Raw genomic sequence first — 24,280 nt, 5'->3', positions numbered from 1 at the left:
GAAAACCTTGAATCCTTCAAAGTGTCAAAAAGGACAGAAAAACAGGGACAGGAAGCTACCGTATAGCATGGGCAGCACAGTGGCCTAGTGGTTAGCACTTCTGCCTCACAGCACTGGGGTCATGAGTTCAATTCCCAACCATGGCCTTATCTGTGTGGAGTTTGTATGTTCTCCCCTTGTTTGCGTGGGTTTCCTCCAGGTGCTCCGGTTTCCCCCCACACTCCAAAAACCTACTGGTAGGGTTAATTGGCTGCTATCAAAAATTAACGCTAATCTCTCCCTCTCTGTCTGTCTATGTCTGTGTGTGAGTGTGTGTCTATATTAGGGAATTTAGATTGTAAGCTCAAATGGGGCAGGGACTGATGTGAATGAGTTCTCTGTACAGCGCTGCGGAATTAGTGGCGCTATATAAATAAATGATGAGGATGATGATGTAAAAAAACGTCAATATCCACAATAAAATGCATGTACACTAATAAAATCATCATTATCATCAGCTATTTATATAGCGCCACTACAGAGAACTCACATCAGTCCCTGTCCCATTGGATCTTACAGTCTAAATTCCCTAATACACACATACACACACAGACACATACACACACACACACACACATACACACACACACAGACACACACACACAGACACACACTCCTGGATTTTGCGGTAACCTTCCTAATGCATATAAGACTTTTCTTAAATCACTATTTTACTTAAAAATGCCTAAACCGGTTTAGGGCTTCGTAAATAGTCCCATTATTGCGTTAGTGAAGACGTCAACATTGGAGAAGTTGGAAATATTTTGCGCAATGGACCTGGATAGAAAACAACTGGTGATAACTCTTATTTTGACTTATAAGTACATATAATGAAATCCACTAAAACTTCATTTTATTCAGCTGTCTTCTCAGGGACAGACCATGACAGAATTTCTGTATTCGCTGCAGTGATCCCCGGCTGTCTGGTGTCCCATCTTACGCATATATTATGCTGACCTCAAAGTTGTTAAAACTTCTCAAACTTAATAACTCATTCTATCATTCTAGCAGTGTGTGGCCAAACTGGCACAGGACGCAGTGCTTTATTCAAGCTGATGCCCTCTATCTGACATTATAATGTTGGCACTGACAGGCACACGGGGTACAGAAGCCTGATGATTATATGTGCACCGATTCCTAGCTTATCATAAAGTCTTGCATTGGTTGCACCGTTAGGGGTCTGAACTACATGAAGCTGATTTGTGTTCTCGCGGAATACAATGTCAGTGTTTCAGAGGAAATCATCAAGCAAGATTACACACCTCGGTCCTTTTACGTGTGATGTCTGGAGAAACTGTCACATCAGTATAGGAACTCCTGACTGTGCAGGAACTATGGTAACACTTCATGTTCGTAACTAAATTTTGGCATTCAACAAGAACTGTCTGAAATTAGATGTGCTGCAACATTTTGTCACAGTGTGGAAATATCCCCATTGGACATATAATACTTCGCTAGGCTTATATAAGATACATTGATTACATGGTGAACCTTCTAGGGGTTTACCGTAGCATGGCTGTGTTTTCAAATAAACAATCATTAAATCTAAAATACAAGCTGCCTTGGATAAAATAGCTACTGATAACATTAAAAAAAAAATATTGTGACAAAAACACTGGAATAGTATTTTTGGATAGGTATATTTGTCTCAGGTTTCTGTTTTAAATGTTTTAAATACACCAGGAAGATTGATTTGATTGGGAAGGAGAGTGTGTTCAGTTTTAGGAAAAATCTGGTAGGGGGTCACTGGGGTATAAATGGAGAGAGAAGGGTGGGCTCCATTTATAAGGCCCAGTCCGGGGCTTCTGACCTTCCAGTCTGATTAATGGCTGCACCTGTAAGGTGTTTTAAATCAGAGTTGTACAAGGCGAGTTGTACAAGGCGAGTCCTCAAGAGCTTCCAACAGTTCATGTTTTCAGGATTTCTGTCTGTAGAAACAGGTGGGATAATTACTGACCCAGCCAAATAGATTACCTCACCTGTGCATGATTAAAGAAATCCTGAAAACATGAACTGTTGGTAGAACCTTGAGAACTGAACTTGGACACCTCTGGTTTTAAGGATGTCAGTGTGATCAGTCTGTGCTCTGCCTGGGGGAATGGACTGCACAGTCTCTATAAGAGAAACCCTGATATTTGTGTGAATAAACTATAACTGCCGGAGCTTTTTTTTATAGTTTGACAGTCAAGAACGACTTGTGTTTCATTAGTGTTGGACAGGTGAGGTGTTTATTTTGAACTTTTTCTTTAATTTTTCTGCTTAATAAAACTGGCAGAGTCCAGTTGTACAGAAACCTTGGACTGGTGTCATTTGCTCAGCTGCTGTACACTACCATCTACCTGAGGAGATGGCGCCTGATATGACAGAACTTGATAGGCCCAACATTGTATTTGTATGTTGCAGTGATGTGCTGTGGAGTATATAATATTGTTGTCTATATGCTCCTACATATGGACCCATCCCGCCAATTGTCTTCCAAGATCACTTTCAGATTTGATGACACAAATGGGTGAGCGGCCAACTCACTTCCAGACCACATTGGGGCTTTTAGAGCAGTGAGGAGAGAGAGACAGGTTATTATCTGTTCTAAAGTATATTTATAAGGTTATTATCAGGCACCGAGCTCATTGTGGCATCAATACCAATGGCCCACAGTCAGAACTGTATGATAGACAGACACAGATATATATTGATATATTGAGATAGTTAGATAGATAGATAGATAGATAGGAGATAGAAATGAGATAGATAAATATGAGATAGATTAGATAGATAGATAGATAGATATGAGATAGATATATATATATAGATAGATAAATATTATAGATAGATAGATAGGAGATAGAAATGAGATAGATAAATATGAGATAGATTAGATAGATATGAGATATATATAGATAAATATTATAGATAGATAGATATGAGATAGATAGATATGAGATAGATAGATAGATAGATAGATAGATAAATATTATAGATAGATAGATATGATTTAGATAGATAGGAGATAGAAATGAGATAGATATGAGATAGTTAGATAGATAGATAAATATTATAGATAGATAGATATGATTTAGATAGATAGGAGATAGAGATGAGATAGATAGATATCAGATAGATAGATAGATAAATATTATAGATATGATTTAGATAGATAGGAGATAGAAATTAGATAGATAGATAGATAGATAGATAGATAGATAGATAGATAATTATGAGATAGATAGATAAATATGAGTTAGATATGAGATAGATGGATAGATAGATAGATGTGAGATAGATAGATAAATATTATAGATAGATAGATATGATTTAGATAGAAATGAGATAGATAGATAGATATGAGATGGATAGATAGAAAGATAAGTATGAGATAGATAGATAGATCAATATTAGATAGATAGATAAATATGATATAGATAGATAAATAGATAGATAGATAGATAGATAGATAAGATCAATGTAGATATGATGTTTGTAGATGGATGTGGTGTCCAATTTGGTCTGCGATGAATCAAGAAAGTATATTTTTAATTATTTCATAGAGAGTTTTGGAGAGTTTCTTATTCAATTAAACTTTATTATTTAGTATCTGTCTCTGGGACACCCGTCTATTATACTGGGACCTGATGGCCACTGCAGGGACCCTGATCTCGTTATCCAGGCCATCTCTGCATGTATTCACCCCACTCATGTATTATGTATAATAAGTTATTGTGGAGCAAAAAAAATCTTTTTTTATATATATCTAACTACCTTTTTCGTCAGTCATTGTCTTTGCTGACAGGTCCCAGTTGCATTTTATATTCGCAAAAATCAAATTGTTATTTAGCGTTTTAAAGATAACAGTTTTTATTGTTTGTTTGTTTTTATTTTTTATAAAAAGTCCATTTTGATGTAATTCACTAGTAGTTTTTGTTATGTGTTCAGAAGTCGCGCAGCCCGCTGGTTACTGATCTGTCTTTTATCATCCAGGGCTATGCAGCGATGCTGTGGGAACAAGCCAAAGAGGGACTGAGTAACTCAGACACCAAGCACCAATACGGAGCTCCGCTATCAGAAAAGAAGCTTAATTCGTTCAACGAGGAGCAGATTGGACAATTACATGAACTTATGCAGGAAACTACAAAACCAAAACCTCAGTTTGATATCATTGAAGATGCTGGAAAACAAAGATAGACTCTAACAAAGGGATTTCATTGGAAGATTTGTTTGTATTTAGTCTTTAACAAATTAGTCTAAGCGTTCCTGATACTTTAATAAAGAATTCATTTATGAATTGAAACTGCCAAATTATCTAAACACTTAATAAAATACATAAGAGAATTTGAACAAAGCAATAAAATAATGGTGGACATGAATTGGGTGCACAAGAAAAAGATGCTGTAAATTATAGCAACTGATTAGGGACTGTCATTTTCTTGAAGGATTAGAGAACTTATTGCACTCATTCTTCAAAACTGGGTAGACACGGAAGTTCCAGAGATGAAGTGGGCGGAGCTAGAACAGCATGTAGCCAATCCGAGCATGTAAACGATTACAGCAACCCAGAGTAGTAGTGTAACACTCTTGTTATTGGTGCAAGAAGACTGTGGAGTGCATCCAGTGTGGTGTAATGCAGTTTACAAATAGAATACAAGCAAACGTTTGAATGGCTGTTGTGAGTTACATCACCTTTTTTCTGTGCTCCAGTTTTCATATGCTCATATATTACTCAGCCAAAGGCATACAAAGTGCAACATGTAGACTATCAAAACTATGGAATGAGAACGAGAGACCACCGGCTCTAACCTGGGGCAGAACTGAAGTCCTTTGCTGGAAGAAAAGCCCCTAAAAGTGCACCACCCTTTATCTCGTTACATTGATCCCTGCACTGATCTGCAGAATGAGGCGTAACGGTTCCCCCAGGTCCACCCTCTGGTTATACAAACTTCTTTAAACGTAGTTATCTTTGTACACCCATGCACCTCGGTGATACACCCATGCACCTCGGTGATACACCCATGCACCTCGGTGATACACCCATGCACCTCGGTGGTACACCCATGCACCTCGGTGATACACCCATGCACCTCGGTGGTACACCCATGCACCTCGGTGATACACCCATGCACCTCGGTGGTACACCCATGCACCTCGGTGGTACACCCATGCACCTCGGTGATACACCTATGCACCTCGGTGGTACACCCATGCACCTCGGTGGTACACCCATGCACCTCGGTGGTGCACCCATGCACCCCGGCGATACACCCATGCACCTCGGTGATACACCCATGCACCTCGGTGGGGCACTCATGCACCTCGGTGGTACACCCATGCACCTCACTGATACACCCATGCACCTCGCTGATACACCCATGCACCTCGCTGATACACCCATGCACCTCGCTGATACACCCATGCACCTCGGGGATACACCCATGCACCTCGGGGATACACCCATGCACCTCAGCGGCACACCCATGCACCTCGGCGGCACACCCATGCACCTCTGCGGCACACCCATGCACCTCCGCGGCACGCCCATGCACCTCCGCGGCACGCCCATGCACCTCCGCGGTACGCCCATGCACCTCCGCGGTACGCCCATGCACCTCCGCGGTACGCCCATGCACCTCCGCGGTACGCCCATGCACCTCTGCGGTACGCCCATGCACCTCGGTGGTGCGCCCATGCACCTCGATGGTTCACCCATGCACCTCTGTGATACACCCATGCACCTCGGTGGTACACCCATGCACCTCGGTGGTACACCCATGCACCTCGGTGGTACACCCATGCACCTCGGGGATACACCCATGCACCTCGGTGGTACACCCATGTACCTCGGGGATACACCCATGCACCTCGGTGGTACACCCATGCACCTCAGTAGTACACTCCTGCACAAATTGATGCTCACAATTCATCCAAAGCTGCTTCTGAACTGGGACAATGTGTGTCACATAAACAGCCTACAGTGCATATATATTACGGTAATAGTGGCAGCCCAGCTTAGTCCCTTGAACCCGGCTGAATTTGGATGCTTTTTCATTATTCAGATCACATAGACAAACCTGTGAATTATACTAATAAATATATTAATAAATACTGCTTTGTGTCACCTATTGTCATATCCAGCTGCGTACTGTTGACTAATGACACAAAACACAAGAAAATAAAAGAGGGCCCCCAAATATAATCCTCAACTGACAATATGAGCGCAATTTAGTTTAAATGATGTCTGTATAGTTTATGGACTCCAGGAGAATGGAGGTCTCTCCCTAACCTGTCAAGTATGAAGTCAACCAAAGCGGCAATTAGACTGCAGATTAAAATAGTCTTGCGTGTCACAATTTTATTAAGGATTGTTTAACGGGTTAGGAATCGGTAGTGTATTTGTGAACTTCACAAATACACTCCCGATACACTCAGCTTGCTCGCCAGTGGTGGACAGGCTGACCTCTGCATCATGTGACCTCTGCGCGGGGTTTGTCTGTGTAATTTGAATAATAATACATTGACTTCAGCGGGTACCACTGATTTCAGGAAATAACCCAAGGATAAGTAGAAGGGCAGTCCCACCAACACTTTACAGTGTAGATCTTGTGAAAGGTGGACCAGGGCCTTATCTGTGAGGAGTTTTGTATGTTCTCCCTGTGTTTTCGTGGGTTTCCTCCGGGTGCTCCGGTTTCCTCCCACACTCCAAAAATATACTGGTAGCTTGATTGGCTCTTGACAAAATGGATCCTAATGTGTCTGTTAGGGAATTAGCACTGCATGATATGATTGGCGCTATATAAATAAAATTGATCAACAGGTTTCGGAGGTACATCATTTCGCTAAATATTCTTAGAACCTATATCCTGTTTGGAAATAATGTTTTTAGTGTTTAGCTTTGAATTGCCCACAATGTTAATGCAAGTATATTATATTATTACTTATGAGACTCTCCCATCACCTACTAACCATAAACTGAGAACGCTTCACTCCACGCAGGTTGCTATATATTTGCACAGTCACTATCCAACACATTTTTGCACACAGATTGGCCTGATGTTAAGTAGGATGCAAACCGGGCGGAAATTACACCCCTAAAAGCCGCCCGTTAAAATAGTGTATTTAAGCGCATATGCTGAATCAGACAAATCGCAGGATGAGTCCAGCTCTGCACCTCTAACATATGTACCAGGTTTACGTCACCAAAATACACAGACATGCAACCAGGTCATAGACACAAGAAAAGTTTGTGAACATTTTGGTATAATAGTCCTCGCAAACGAATAAAAGAAGCAAAAAATGATGATTAAGATACGCCCACAAAATTGTATAATATATGCGCCATCAATGCAGTAAACACCTATCAGCTTCAGAGGTGAATTAGCAATAAGCCAATTATAGAAGAGGAACCCGTAGAGTGATGTTCCCTGCCCCCAGCCACTAGGTCTATTTATAACGGGCTAGCACTTCTGCCTCACAGCACTGGGGTCATGAGTTCAATTCCCGACCATGGCCTTATCTGTGTGGAGTTTGTATGTTCTCCCCATGTTTGCGTGGGTTTCCTCCAGGTGCTCCGGTTTCCTCCCACACTCCAAAAACATACTGGTAGGTTAATTGGCTGCTTTCAAAATTGACCCTAGTCTCTCCCTCTCTGTCTGTCTGTCTATCTGTGTCTGTGTGTGAGTGTCTACATTAGGAAATTTAGACTGTAAGCTCCAATGGGGCAGGGACTGATGTGATAAGTTCTCTGTACAGCGCTGCGGAATTAGTGGCGCTATATAAATAAATGATGATGATGATGACTTTCCCACGACCTCAGCCCTGAGGACAGGTTCAGCGTTGACAGATCGTACCCAACCCCCTCTTACATGGAGTTTTACTATACATGCTATGGGGAAGATGAGATTGACCTCTGGACCCTGTCATACCCCAAACTGTTGTATTGTGAGAGAATTACTAACCATAAATAAGATTGACAGGAATATTTGGTAAGGAGATAAAGGGATGATGGGACTGAGACAAAAATGATGTCTTTATAGGCAAGTTGCTTTTTTGTAACACTTATAGAAGCTAGGAGAATTCCTGCAACATGAATATTATTATACATTATCGCTTAATATTTACAATACACAAATACAAAGTTAAATTAAATATAGAATTCGTATATGAAATAAGGATATATTTGTATATGTTTTACTTAATACTACAGCAAAATAAAATTAAAACTCATAGTTTTGCTTAGGAAAGCATTTGTGATAACGTTTCCTTTGCAGCTCAACATTTCATTTCATTTCTGCTAATGTCTTTTTCTTCCAAATGTCCATTATGACACAATGGATTTGTTGTTCAGCTGACAGACTATGTAGATATTCCTGATCTCTAGTTTTTATTGCTACAATGTAGGTGACATGTTAAAATGCCCCAAAATATTATGTGACATTAATTGTCACATTATGTTATTCGAGAGAAAAAATAAGATCCCTATTTTCAAATAAAATGTGATTTTTGTATGGTCTTTTCTGTTGTTTGTTTTGCATTTAGCAAGTGTGCTTTTTGAGATTTGTGAACTAAACAATACATGTGTCACTTGCAATATGATCAACTGGAAGTCGTCCTATTTTTTATGTATTTTTATATTTGGACCTCATATGCCCTAAAAGGCCAAGGACTTATATTAAAGTGGCATTAATCCTAAAAATGATCATTTATGAATCGCGAAAACTGCCAACCTGCAGTGTTTTCCGCAAGTGATCCAGTTTCTCTGCCTAGAGCAGGGGAAGGCAACCTGCGGCTCTCCAGGTGTTGTGAAACTACAAGTCCCAGCATGCTTTGCCAGTAGATAACCAGCAGATAGGTGGCAAGGCTGGTTGCCTACCCCTGGCCTAGAGCATTGTAAAGTAAAGTTTCACTGTGTTTCGAACTGACAACAGAATTTAGTAAAAGTGTAAGTAGGCAGGCTCAAATGAACAGGTTGTGGGCAAAATATGTGTGCTGCCAGTGTGGGCTCGGCCATGCCACTGGAGGGGGCGTGGTCAGCATAAAGGGGCATGGCCATCACTGTAGACAGGGTTAGGCTGCACTTCATCTTCAAGCACAAAGACAATGCTGCGTGCACAGTGGAAAGCAGGATATACAGATTATTTTTTTATGAAACTCTCCCATATACTCGGGAGTTTGTCTTGGCTGCAAAGACACCTGGGACAAAGTCCTCAGTGTCCAGGACAGTCCCATATAATATAGTCCCACCTGAATAGGGACAAGTGGCTTACAGTCTCCCTCTTACCTGTTCTTACAGCTGTCAGTGTTAATGCAATAATTGATTAATTAAGATTCTTTATTATTTTTGCTATAACATCTTACTTTCCGGATAAAAGGTCGTATTTATGAATGGCCGTATATGCCTCCCATTAAATATCATTCCTTATCACTATAATAAATATAGATATTTCACGGACATTTATTAAAAAATCATCCTGGGACAGCGCGTCCTATAGGAGGCTGTCCTGGGGATGACTCTCCTTTATCTAATAACTCTGGCTTCTTTAAACCTGGAGACTTTACTCCGTCTGTCTGTGGCTCTCCTCTCCGGTAGTTATCGGAAGGTAGTGCAGGAAGGCTGCAGGGTGGGATCCAAAGATCCCTCTCCTGCGATGCTCTAAGGCAGAACGACTAATGCCATCATCAGATGGCGTTAGCCATTGGGTTCAAGCTACGAAAAGTTAGGCTTTTTGGAGCTTGTTAAATTGGCTCACTTGGCGATTTGCTCATTTAGCGAAACGTAGCCTAATGTAGGAGATACCGATGATATCTCCTGCGTTAGGCTTTTCGTAGGTAGAGCCGACGCTTAAAAATGCCTAAACCGTGCGAAAAAATACGTTTTCACATGGTTTATGGCTTAATAAAAAAGCCCCTAAGAGTGTGCGGTTTGTACTATTCCTCTATCAGCTTGTGAATAGGTTACCAGTTGTCCTCTCTAAGAATAGTTGTCCGCTGATCACCTGGCATAATATTTGAGATAGGGAACTATTTATGATCAGGGCCAGACCCTTGACTCTTGGGCCCAACCTGCACCCATGGGTTGTGCCCATCGTCTAGTTCATCGATCTCTGTCACTGACCTCATCACCGAGGGGCATGCTCCTAGCCAATCAGTGTTTGGGAGCCGCCGCATCACGTCAAGGAGGGAGAGGCAGAGGAGCGAGAAATGATCCCACCATCTTGCACACATGCCCACTAATTTCTTAAAACACCCTTGAGTATGTTGTCCTCCCCCCCCCCCCCCCCCCCGATGCAGCAATGTTAAGTTGGGACTGGGTGCAAGTGTTCTGTTGCTGTCTCAATTGATTCTCAGCGTTTTCGTTTTTGCCTTTTCCCAGTGCGTTTTACAGTAGAATCGGGATTGCAGCTGATACGGGGCGTGTGGTTAGAGCCCCCTCCTCGTCAATGCCCCAAGACGAGGTCAAAGGACCCAGAATGCAGACAAGTGCAGAAGAGTTCAAGCGAAAATGAGAATATAATACTTCAGTTCTATGCTCACATTTCTCCTCTTCATTAAAACCAGAGCAGCATGTCAGACAGGATAAATCACATGGCACTGCCAAGGACCTGTTACACCACACGCTCTCTCAGTTATTAGCTCCTCTACCTTACCCTCTCATAAAAACACTGCTCCCTGGCCAGGGAGTAAGAGTGAAGCCATCATACAGGAGAAAGAAATGTTAAAGATTTATTATCTGAAGTATCTGCATCTAATTCATTCTTTCTCTAACGTTTCTCATCTTTAATAGCGAGTCCTTGGCAGATCACCAAGTATACCATCTGTATGTGATTTTTTTTCTATCAGATGACAGCAGTATACGGCTTTATCCTGTCTTGGGTCAAAGGGGGGCCTGTAAAAATGTAGCCATGGGGCTCTGTAATTTCTAGCTACAGCCCTGGGTGCAGTCAAGGGTCTTTTATACCCGTGTGTCCCTTTTTTCCCCTACTAACCAGTTGACCACACTTTGATTTGGAAACATTGTTTTTATCAATATAACTTAAGGACCTTAACTAAAAATTCTGAATTTGCATTGGGCACATAATGTGGTAGAGCGCTGTATGGCGGCAGTAGAGGGTCTTCTTGGAGCAACCTGGGTGATGATGGTGTTTGTGGTGGTGGCAGTGACGTGGTTCATTGTGATGATGAAAGTAGTGAGTGTCAGGGGGGCAGTGTGCTCCTGCATTCAATGCTGGTGCTGAAGAAGTGGCACAATATGAGTCCAACCTGCCCATGGCATCTACATGACGTGACCCACTTCTTAGCACCTGCTGTATAACAGGTGGCTTTGCTTTTGATTTGGAAGTACTGGCTTTACGTGTAGCTGTTTCATCATCATCATCACTGATTGGTGGGAGGAAATACAACAGCAGTAATAGAATCATCATCAATTATCACCATCATCATCACTATTATCATCATCATCATTATCATCATTATCACTATTATCATCATCACTATTATCATCATCACTATTATCATCATCATCATCATCATTATCATTATCATCACTGATTGGTGGGAGGATATACAACAGCAGTAATAGAATCATCACCATCATCATCATCACTATTATCATCATCATCATCACTATTATCATCATCATCATCATCATCATCATTATCATCATCATCATCATTATCATCATCATCATTATCATCATCAATCATCATCATCACTGATTGGTGGGAGGAAATACAACAGCAGTATTATAATAATCATCAATTATCACCATCATCACTATTATTATCATCATCATCATTATCATCATCACTATTATCATCATTATCATCATCATCATTATCATCATCATCACTATTATCATCATCATCATCATTATCATCATCATCATTATCATCATCAATCATCATCATCACTGATTGGTGGGAGGAAATACAACAGCAGTATTATAATAATCATCAATTATCACCATCATCACTATTATCATCATCATCATTATCATCAGCATCACTATTATCATCATCACTATTATCATCATCATCATCACTGTTATCATTATTATCATTATCATCATCATCATCATCATTATCACTATTATTATCATCATCATCATCATCATCATCATCATCATTATTATCATCATCATTATCATCAATGATCATCAATCATCAGCATCATCACTATTATCATCATCATCATTATTATCATCATCATAATTATCATCATCATCACTATTATCATCATCATCATCATTATTATCATCATCATAATTATCATCATCATCACTATTATCATCATCATCATTATCATCATCATAATTATCATCACCATCATCATCATCATCATCATCACTATTATCATCATCATTATCATCATCATCATTATCATCATCATCATCATTATCATCATCATAATTATCATCAACATCATCACCATCATCATCACTATTATCATCATCATCATCATCACTATTATTATTATCATCATCATCACCATCATCATCATCCATCATCATCACTATTCTCATCATCATCATTATTCATCATCATCATCATCAATCATCATCATCAATAATCATCATCATCACCACACCAAGCAGGACTGTAGTGAGAGGAAATGAAAATGAAAATGAACTGATCCATTATTATCATCACAACTTGCAACATGTGTATTTTTATCTGTATCCAAATATAAGTAAAGTTAAATCTATCTGCCCCTTCTTGTTCTGCCTTTTTTTGGAAACCTAAAGCCAGGAGATCATTAAAAGTGTGATATTAAATTTTGCAAAAAAGCCTGATTTATTAATAATTATTATTATCTATTGCTAAATCAAAATGTCATTGGTAGAGTAGTTTGGATACTTAATATATAATATCTAAATTCATAGGGCCTGAGTCATTAAGGAAAGTAAAGCATAAAAAATGAGTAACTTTGCACCTGGGCAAACCATGTTGCATTGGAGGGGGAGGTAAATTTAAAATGTGGGGACAGATTAATAGTTGGGCTAAGGCATGTACTAGATCAACTTTACATTTCAGTGTAAAAATAAAGCTATCAAGTATTTGTGTGCTACATGAAAAAACAGCCAGTATTTAACTTATGTGCAAAATAATAAACTAATTTGCACCCCTGCATTGTAACATGGTTTGACCCGGAGAACATTTTCTCCTTTTTTTGCCTTACTTTCCTTAATGACTCAGGCTCATTGCTGCTATCCACATGTAGCTTGCATGATGATAAGAATAATATTCATTGGGTAATTGGTAAACACAAATCCTTCATAATGGAAAGAATGTGATGAAAAAATAATAATTGAATATACGATAATATCTTAATTCATTCTTCCAATCCACATGTAACATGCATCATTAGAGTCAAAATTTTCCTCCTGTGCTCATCAAGTCTCAATTTGAGCAGACAGATTATACAACCTGCACATTACAATGAACATACGTAAGTTAATAAATATATGACATATTGTGAATCACAGTTAATAAAATGTTGGATTTTTATACGTGTACCCTTTCTAGGATTGGCTAAACATATGAAGACTGAGCACACCTGCCACATCTATAACTAACTATTGGTTTGTTTTTAGCTAGATCCGTGGACTAGTATGAAAAGTAGTATTCAAATTCCCATCTTATAGAGCTAATATGAATGATCGTCTCAAATTTTGATGCACTTTGCAAATTTGATCATTATATGTATATATATATATATATATATATATATATATATATATATATATATATATAATTATGGATGCCCTCCTCACCAATTGTTTTATGAACATTATTGTCATTACGAAGCAAGTTGCCTGTGGATTGGAAGAATTCATTAAGAAATTATGACCATGTATTTAATTAATCTTTTGATCATCATGTACATTCAATTGTGGAAGATTTTTTTTTTCACCAATTATTCAATGAACTTTATTGTTAATTTCACACATGGTACATGGTGTTGGCAGGAATGAGTTGAGATAGTATGTACTAAGAATACCAGCTTTTTTAGCAATGGCATATTAATAATAAAGATTTATTTTATCCAAATCATTGTTTCAGGCAAAATTTAATATCAAATTTTCAATGATCTCTTGGCTTTTGGTTCCCAAAAATGTTGGGGCTCCACCATTATTTAATAACTGATCTATAGCCATATAGAAATTATAAATACAATGCCAAACATGTCAAGTTCTTTTCAATGTGTATGACTTCTTACACACTCGCACATATATATATATATATATATATATATATATATATATATATATATACTTTTATATAACGTAACTTTTATTTTAGGTTTAGGGTTAACTGCTTCTCAATAAACCTGAGATAACTAGTAAGTAGTCAATATATAGTATCCAGAAGGAAAAGCCTTATGGGTAGAGTCATCAGATTCCAGCTATCATTTATCCAGTACATTCTAGAAGATGATTCCTGGAATCTGATTGGCTGCTTTGGGCAACACCTCCACTTTTTCTTTCTAGAAGTTTTGATAAATCTACCTCTAAATTTTTCAATGAACCATATACACATAGGGACGATTTTGAGCGTATCATCCGCAAAATCACTCTGCGCATACTCAGAACCGGGAGATTATTATTATTATTATTATTCATTTTTATTTATAGGGCGCCACAAGGTGTCCGTGGCGCCATACAGGGACAAAAACGAATTACAATACAAGGTGAGACAGCACAGTACAGTAAACATAAAGCACAGTAACTCAGTAAGCTCAATGCACAGCTAGTGAGGGTGGGGGGAGTATCCGCAAATGATGGGGCCCAAAAGGAGGGCGCGGAAGACAGGGAGGGCCCTCGAGGAGGAGGGCAAAGTAGCTGGAGAGCAGAGTTAGAAGTGGTGGAAACAGGAGGAGAGATGACCCTGCTCAGAGGAGCGTACAATCTAAGGGATCTAAGAGATACGTCCATGAACGCAGCACTGACTGCTGCGTGTTCCTATGCAAAGGATACTTACTACAATCTGCAATTTCAGGGCGTGGAAGGGGCGTTTTGCCATAGTCAATGTACAGTAAGGGCATGCTAGACTCAAGCGCACGCAGCCATGTCCGAATCCAGCTCTGAGCGTCTCAAAGTTACTTGTTTTTTTGTTGTATCTCTTGCTCCAGCTACAAGGCTAGTCTAAGTCCTGATCAGTAGTGATGACAGTCTCCTATGCATGCTATAACATGTGTTTGCAATCACAAGCAACTCTAAAAATTTATTTTATGCTCAGAAGTCATTAACAACATCCTAATAAATGTATTTTATGAAAAAATAAATAAATAAAAAAATGCCTTTATTATTAACAGGTGAAATTAATTAAAAAAATAATTAATTTTTTTGTGCGAATTTATATTCCGCATAGGTATTGGACGTATCCTGCAGTGTCCTGTGTAGTACAGCACAGCAGACCTACACCTGAATTCATCAGCACACGTATCTACAGATCCGCTCCTTGTTGAATCCGGGAGTACGCAAAGCCTAAATACGTGCGTAAAATACTGAACACGGGTCGCGCGCAGAATGCCTTAATGAATCAGTCCCTCATCTCCATTGTTGGAGCAGTCACTTACAGGAACACAATTGTCATGGCAGCCCTTGGTATCAATGCTTTACCACAGCATGGCATGGGCAAGTTCTTAGGTATAGGATTGCCATGGCATTGCTGGTCCTACAATGGTGTTGATTATTGGTATACCATATTGGCCAATTGAATAACTTAAACACCTCTGTAACCCGTCTTTGTGTTAGTGAGAATGAAGCCTGTTTAAAAAATGTTTTTATAAAACCTAAAGACTTTATCTGTGATTAGTAGAAAGAATCTGTACAGCATTCAAAGCAACTCTTCTAAGTAAGGCTACTTAGCAAACATCAATGTAGTAATGCAAACATTGTTACATTAAAACTGTTTCATTATTCATGTATATCTCTCCAGTTTTCTTTTACCATTAACATTGTATAGTTGGCGCTATCCTTAGTGTAGGATATGGATTCTACGCTGATCAACCATCACTACTACCCCAAGTTGTAGACAATGCTATTATCATAATCATCCTTTGTTTATTCCACTGTCCTATACAGACAATTATTACTATCTAATATCCTTACTACATTATTATGAAGGCATGTGATATGAATACACACACAAACGTCAATAAACTAATAATATATTTAGATGATGACTTGAAAACATAGCACTTGGAGAAATCCAGAGATGGAGAACATGCAAACTCCAAGCAGATGGTACCATGGTTAGGATTAAACCTGTGACATCATAGTGGCAATGCCAACCACTTTACCAGTTGGGTTAAAGCCACACAGCATCTGCGTTGAGTAACTTTGGGCACGACGTACAAACACTGTCTTCCTAACAAGTTTAATGTTGAGTAACGACCTTCTGTGCATTCACTAATACCCCATTCATACTGCACCAAAATCCCGGGTTTTTGCCGGGGCGAGCTCAAACGACCCGGGTCTTGGTGCAGTATGAATGGTACAAGTCAAAAATCCCTGGTCTAAAAACCCGGGTCTTCAATCCGGGATTTATCGAGGGGTAATTCCCGGGTCGGACCCGGGTTGCATGCACTATGAATGGTGCAACCCGGGTTTTTCAACCCGGGTTGCACAGAAAACAAGCTGATTGGCTGTCTGCCTGTCTCTGGAGGATTTGGAATTAGGCATTTCTCATTCATTTTATGCTTGCCAAAAAGAGGCCATTAATTTTCCATCTAGAAGTCTAGTCTTTTGGGGTAATCATTGAAATATGCAATGCCTAGCTTTAAAAGCTCCTACAACCTTCCCTTAAATATATGTTTCCCAGTCTCTTTATGCCTTTCAGAAAGCCCTCCTAGACTAGTACGACTAAATATATAAGCCAATTGGAGGTATCCTTTATTCATTATTGTATTATTGTATTATTATATTGTGTATCACCATTTTTCAGCCAATGAAAACTGCTCTGGTGATGACTCCCACAAATTGCCAGGGCACAGACTTGTGCAGTATGAATGGGGTCAACCCGGGAAATTCCCGGGTCCGAGGTGCAGTATGAATGGTGTTTCTGAGCTGGGACGCTCCAAGCCCCGGCAAAAACCCGGCATATTGCCGGGGCAGCAGTATGAAAGCGGTATAACAGGTTAAAGTGAATGATTTGCTTGCAAAAAAAGAAAATAGATAAAGGACAACATTGTAGTAGAACAGTTAACTCATTAGCATTGAACTGAAAGGTCAGCTGAGGCTGTGTTTACCATGTTCAATCAGGTAACCTGTTATGCCTTAAGCAGTTATGTATTTACAAATGTATGTATTCTGTGTAAACTCCATCTAGTGGTCAGCCTGGTATTAACTAAAATTGATCTCTCAGAGCCTCTGTAGTTTAATTACCAATGCACTATGGGTAGCTACAGGTCTCCATTTTAGATATTACATGCTAGAAGCAAGAGGTGCAGTTTATCTCTCCCCTTAGCACAGCATCAATGGTAAGATTGCTCCCTAGTTATGCACTTTTGCCATGTGTTTTCATGTTTGCATTACAATACATTTGTTCATGTTGTAAATGTATTTCCTTATTTCTGTATTACACTTTTACCACTTGAATTATAACTTTCTTAACTACTTGAATAAACAACATTGAAGTAGGAGTGGTTATGCTGTCTGTCTGATTATATTCAGGCTAAAGAGAAGATTATAGTGAAGACAGAACATAACCCGATGAGAGACATACTAATAGCTGGTTCTCAAGTCGTTTTTTGTTTTTTTTCTTTTCCGTCTAGAACACAAGACCTCACCATCTATCACAATGGATTGTTTTTCCTTTTGATGCTAGACAGATTTGCCTCTGGTTCCTTTACTAGTAAGATTTATAAACCCTTTGAAACCAAGTGATTTAATAATCCCTATTTCAACCCTTCAGGACAAGTCGTAGAAGTAATGTTAAATCCAAAGTTTTTGGTGGTAGAAACACATCACTTTTTCATTTAAACACTGAACTTTGCATTTACTTTAATATCATAACAAGAATTAGCGGGGATGATTAATTTTATTTGTTACCTAAGTGCCTGTTTGCATGCAGTCTGCACTGCTGTTAAAGCTGCATTCAGTACTGCCCCTACCTCGGATGTGTCTGCCTGGCTCCCTGATTGCAACCTTAAAATAATATTCTGAGTTCTGGCTGTACCTGCAGGTTAGACATTTCCTCCTTAATAAAAACATACTCACTGAAGTGAGAAGGGCTCTGATGCTTTACAAGTTCATGTGCTGTGTTCTATAGGATCCTAAACATGCTGGGCCTGATTCAACTCCGGACGTTGGTCCTATTGCCTCTGGGTACGGAGCTGTTTGGCTGGAAGGGTCGCTGCTGTCTGTCATATCCTAGAAAAATGTCAGGACGGCTGCCGAACTACAAACAAAGCTGTGCGGTGATTGGCGGCTTTTGAAATTACTTCATTGAAGCACCGTGGCCGCCGGCGGCTTAGAGCAGAACAGGTCTTCAGTGTAATGCCCAACGGCCTCCTCCGTATCGTCCCCCAAATCTGAGCACTCTAGGCAGCTGCCTAATGGAAGGGCCGGTTTATGTTTTTGATAACTATTGTCTACAATGTTTGTACATATAAAAAATTAAACAAAAAATATAAAAATATTCTGCTTCCTCACTTGGGACTGTGACCCACATTTTGCACACTTTGGAGCAGCCCCCCTATCTCGTAGGCAAAGTGGGCACGACTTTGTAGGCTAAAGCATGACCACAAAAAATTGGGTCATGTCTTGTACAAGATGGGTTTGAAGTTCAGAGTAAATCCGGCCACAAGGTACAATTTTGCACCTTGGTAACACCATGTTATGCTGCGGGTGGGGTGGGGGAGATTTCAATTTAAAATGTGCAGACTGATTTAGAGTTAAGAGGGGGGCTCGTCCTAGCTCAACTCTAAATCGCAGCTGCCCAGTATCTGTTTGCTGCATACCGAGGCAGGCAGTGCTTTCTCTGCAGGCAAACAAAGAACAATTACATTTGCACCCCTTGCATCGCAACATGGTTTGTCCTGGTGCCAGTTTGCACCCTTTAGCTGAGCCCCATTATGTACATGGCTGGGTGCAGTACGACATCATTACCCCCCAAACACCATCAGACCTGACAAGTTAATGACATTTTATGTTGATATAATAGTAATATTTTTTTTAATTTACAGCCACTTGCATTTCAAATTTAGTGCTCCCAATCATGTTTACAGTTACTGAAAAATAAAATATTTTATAACGAAAATTAGATAATTGTTTTTCTGATACCGGCAGGTAACCAACAATACTGAACAACATGTTCTGTGCTGACTTGCTTTGTGCCGGGAGATTAAAGTTTTGATAGGAAACAAAAGCAGTATTTTCCAGGAAACAAACAAATGGCATATGGCAACCAGCATCCAGCCTGTGTTTAGTTTAAGAAAAGAAAAGACAAAAGAAAATCTGCATACCACCGAGTATTTATAACCTGTTCCATTTAACTCTTTGATCTTTGTTATATTTTTATAGCGATATTTCGGTAGGTTTTTAAAATAATTTTTCACATCCGTAGAATCAGCTTTGGGGGGGGGGGGGGTACGTATGAAGGTAAGGGGGTCCTGTTGTCCTATAACCCGCCTCTCCTGGTTTTTGGGGTAGAGATAGAGAAGGGGCAGTTGGTCAAATATACCTGATTCCTTGTTGCTTTTGTTTGTGGACTTAACGGCAGAAGCACAAAGGGCTGTACCTTGTAGGAGAAGAGGAGACACAGAGATAACATTGTTTAATTTTTGCACCCCACAGTCTTTTTAGCACACCCCATCACCTACATGTAACATATATATGTATCCTTGTTAGAAGCAAGAGGGGTACGATGAAGGTAGAGCCATAAACTGTACAATTTCACTCCTCCCAATTTGCAAGTCGGGACAGGGGGCATGGCCACATCACAATGAGGCCCTGACCACACCCCCAGAGGACTGCCTAGCGCTGTAAAGCGATAGGCTGCCCATTAGCTATCTCCCTTGCCCCAAATTTCCCACCCGCTGAACGAACAAGTCCCCAGGTGGGACAGAGCCCTAAATTCGGGATGGTTGGGAGGTATTAGTAAGTAGATGCGTCCCATTTATAAGGTTCAAGATTTCTGCTGTCATTTTACCATTGGATTTGTCAGCCGAATGTCAGTAGTATCTACTAAATCAATACTTTTAATTTGTAGAATAGTGGTTAAGCAGGCAACACGCCTCATTTAGTGTTAAGAGTAAATCCAGCAAGAAGATACAGTCTTGCACTTGGTAAAGTCATTGGGCCTGATTCATTAAGGAAAGTTAAGCAAAAAATTGAGTAAGTATTCTTACTTAAGTTTTCTGGACAAAACCATGTTGCAATGCAAGGGGTGCAAATGAGTTTATTGTTTTGCACATAAGGAAAATACTGTCTGTTCTTTCATGTAGCACACAAATACTTGATAGCTTATTTGTACATTATAATTTAAAGTTGATCTAGGACATGCCCTACCCCAAATATAAATCTGCCATCACATTTATAATTTACCTCCCCCGCAATTGCAACATGGTTTTGCCTTACTTACTTTTGCTTAACTTTCCTTAAGGAATCAGGCCTATTATGAGGTGCGGGGGGGGGGGGGGGGGGGGAGATGAGGGGGTGTCCAGTATTTGTGTGATAAATACCAAAATATTCCTTGTATGCAAGAAAAACAAAACAAAAATATTTTACTTCTTGCATCACAACAACATAAATTGGCGACCTTTACTCAGATTTCATTCTATCCCTGGATGAGGTCCAATAAATCTGCCTTTACCGATTTGGTAACAAATGCAGATTAAAGCAGATCCATCTTATATTGTTTATTCGTCAATCACTGTTTATCACCAAATATTATTTATTCTAATGCGATGCAAAACTTCCTTAATGGTATAATTATGTTTGTACGTAAACTTGGAGAAGTTCAACCAAATCCTTATCTATACTTTTCCATATATCCATGTATTTTGACATTACTAATAAGAAAAACAATGATCTTAAACACATTTGGGATCCTAGGTTCCTACAAACGCTTGATAATCAATATGTTTACTGCGGTGGGAGGCAACACACGTTGCTAAACAGTATGGCATTTAATGTTTATTTTAAAATACTTTATTGAATCATAGGAGTCCTGCGGAGACGTGTTTGAAACCCGTTATGATTCTGCTGCTTTTAAACAAAGTGATAAAAATAGTTGCAATTCAATGAACATGTGGTGACAACAATATTTCGGAAGTCTTGGATATAAACGAGATTTCTTAACAGGTGTCACACGTATTTTCTGTTGCATTCGGTATGTCCGCCTCTTAATGATTCTGTAATTTTCTTCCATCCCCAGCAGGATCACATTACCTGCCTGTGACCAAGCTGCGGAGACAGCGCTGTGCTTTTATAAATCAATTTATCCTTTACGTGTTCCTTGGAGCCGGCCAGGTTTAATGCAGCCGTGCTGGAGATTGCACCTTGCGATTCTTCTGACTGATAATATGAACCTAGAATTCTACTACCTATTATCTGCCGGATGAAGAGCATTTTCAAACCACATCTTTTTTTAAAAAAAAAAATAAATTACAGGATTCTCAGTTACAGAGAGTTATGATTAATCTATATCAAAATGGGTTGCAGATCTTTAATGGTAATATTACTATATAGTTTTGTTCTGCCTCATCTGATATTTTTATGCATCCCACATGAACTGGTAAGTCTGTCACACATCTACATTTATCCGGTGTCCTGCTGTTCCTAGGACATTAGCATTAAGACCCCATTCCCTCGGGTGTTAAAAATCATTTACAAGTTTTGTTAACGCTAGTAGAATCAAGTAAACGTGTATAGTGATGGAACCTACTGACTCCAAAGATTCCGTACCCATTTTTGCTTGTGCTTGAGGTCTTACAAGGGCTCCCTGCTCTAACTAGTTGAAGACACAGGACCTGATTCATTAAGGAACGTAAATGCAGATACGTGCCGGATATTACGTTAATTTGCCCTGCGCATGCCCAGAAACGGGCTATACGCCAAACACCGCAAGTATATGTAACTTATCTTCGAGGGCACAGGACATGACAGCCTATGACTCTTGAGGTTACAATCTGCCGACATTCACAATGTCAACATGAAATCCTGTCGACCTAATGAACATGTCGACATTATGAATGTCGACCTTTTGACTATAACATTGTGAATGGCAACATGTTCATTGTCGACTTCTCATTTTATACCCAACCCGTTTGGGACATATCCAGCAGTGTGTTGTGTTTGTCTCAATACAGTAAGTACCTACACACGTATTCAAAGGCAAATGTTTCTTCAGATCCGTTTGTAGCTGAATATGGACGTGCGTATGTCCGAAGTACGTGCGTATGTAATAAAACTCATAGGAGGGAATTCAATTGGCCGCGTTACTTGAAAAAGTAACACGGCCTGCACACTATTACCGTTATTACGGTAATAATACGCATAAATACCGTTATTATGGTAGTTTTAACGCCGGCTGTTTGCTTGCAGCTCCCAGAGCTGCGAGCTGGAAGCCGGGTTAAACTTAGCATAATAACGGTGATAGCTTTAACGCGGCAGTATTTCCGGGGCAATTGAATTCCCCCCATAATGCATACACTTTGCGTGCCTTAATGAATCAGGCCCACATGGTCTGTGGGGTGCGAGCTCCGGTTACCAACGCATTTCAAACTCGATCGCATTCTACATACTGTGTCTCTTGCGTTTTTCTGATGCCGGTGGGCATCCAGCCCTAAGGTGCATTTGGCTAGAACCAGAGCCCTTGTGTTCATTCTCATAACCGATGCCTCCCACCACATGGACACTAATACACACGGGTAAATTTCATCAGCCGCCAGTTAACCTACCGATATGTCTGCATTGCGCAGTTGCACCTATTTATTGGCTGTTCACGTACATACGAGATTGCCCACATTCCGTTTCTTAGAACTGACTCTGTTAAATCAGTCTGTGACTATGTTTGAGTGTCTAGTGGAAAGTGAAAATGGTGGACATTGGCACTGCCTGTATTATGTGTCACACTGTATGTTTGTACATTTTTAATACATGGTCATTTGTACACTTATAAGAGCGTGCGCCTACCCGCATCAAGATGCAGTAAGGTAGGTGGTCCTACTTTCCATGTTTCCTTCTCTAATCCGGGCAACATACAGTCTTTATGCTATTAATTTTTGGATATTGATCCATGCACATATTCAACTATTTATGTTATGTCAGTGTTACTATTTGTATTGTACTCATTTTTATTCATACCATATATTGATTAAATTGCAATGTTATATTATTTATTGATTATTTGTTACTTATTATTTGCTGTCATACAGCTGATACAGTATTGGCGTTTATTTATTTTCTTATTAGTCCTTCTTTGGTTATTTCCCATTGTCTATGTATTGTGATTGTCATGTTTTGAACAATGCCCAGACCTGATAAAAACATATTCTTATCCCTTTGTTGAGTTAAGAGGGAACCTTGAATCCTATCTCCAGGGGTTATGCTAAAACACAATACATATGGAAGGATACGGAACAGAATGCTGCTCTCTAACATATAGAATGTTTCTATTGTTTTTTTGACCGGCTTTGAGGTTAAATGTTAAAGCTTTTAAATATGTGACAATACCGGTAATTCTAAGTTAGGTTAGACATTACATGACTCCTAATAAAGTGATTTGATCCCTCTATACAAAAAGTTATAGGCATACCTAAAAGCATATTTCATAGATAATAGCTTGGCATGGAATTGCAAGAGTTTTATAGCAATTATGTTCAGCACAATTAACTGATTATTTGCAGGTGGCAGTGGGGTTATTGGGAGATTCTATAAACAGGCAATAATGTATTGGTGCCGTTATTCTAAAAATTAAACCCTGAATATTAGAGCGTTAAAGGGTAACTGTATATAAAATAGCGCCCTCCGGTGGTCATTCATGGAAAGGCAGCCATGGCTCTTTCTGTGAGAGTCACTACAGGTCATATGACATGTACGCACCCAGAGCCTTTCTGCATTCATTTTTTTTACACAAATACACCACTATCCTGTTGATTTGGTTTTATATACTTCCCAAACAGCACGATCTCCGACGGAACGATTTCGGGCACATGTGGAAGTGTGCACGCACTCACGACAATAGTGTAGGCAGATATCCGTAGAGTGTGCAGAGTCACAATCTTTTCAGCAGATGGTGATGAGAGATGA

General features: G+C 39.6%; 1 protein-coding gene across 1 annotated transcript in view; it reads left to right on the top strand.

Moving 5' to 3' along the window:
- The window catches only part of SDHAF3 (succinate dehydrogenase complex assembly factor 3), a 38,621-nt gene extending 34,246 nt beyond the window's left edge, over window positions 1-4,375 (top strand). Inside the window, exon 3 of the mRNA XM_075211764.1 lies at window positions 4,015-4,375. Within this exon, the coding sequence (XP_075067865.1) occupies window positions 4,015-4,218 (204 nt within the window). The 3' untranslated portion in view covers window positions 4,219-4,375. The remainder of the gene's footprint in view (window positions 1-4,014) is intronic.
- The last annotated feature ends 19,905 nt before the right edge of the window (window positions 4,376-24,280 follow it).

This window comes from Mixophyes fleayi, chromosome 5 (assembly GCF_038048845.1).
Source record: "Mixophyes fleayi isolate aMixFle1 chromosome 5, aMixFle1.hap1, whole genome shotgun sequence".
NCBI classification, from domain to species: Eukaryota; Metazoa; Chordata; class Amphibia; order Anura; family Limnodynastidae; genus Mixophyes; species Mixophyes fleayi.
This window is presented reverse-complemented; position numbering and strand designations above follow the sequence as displayed.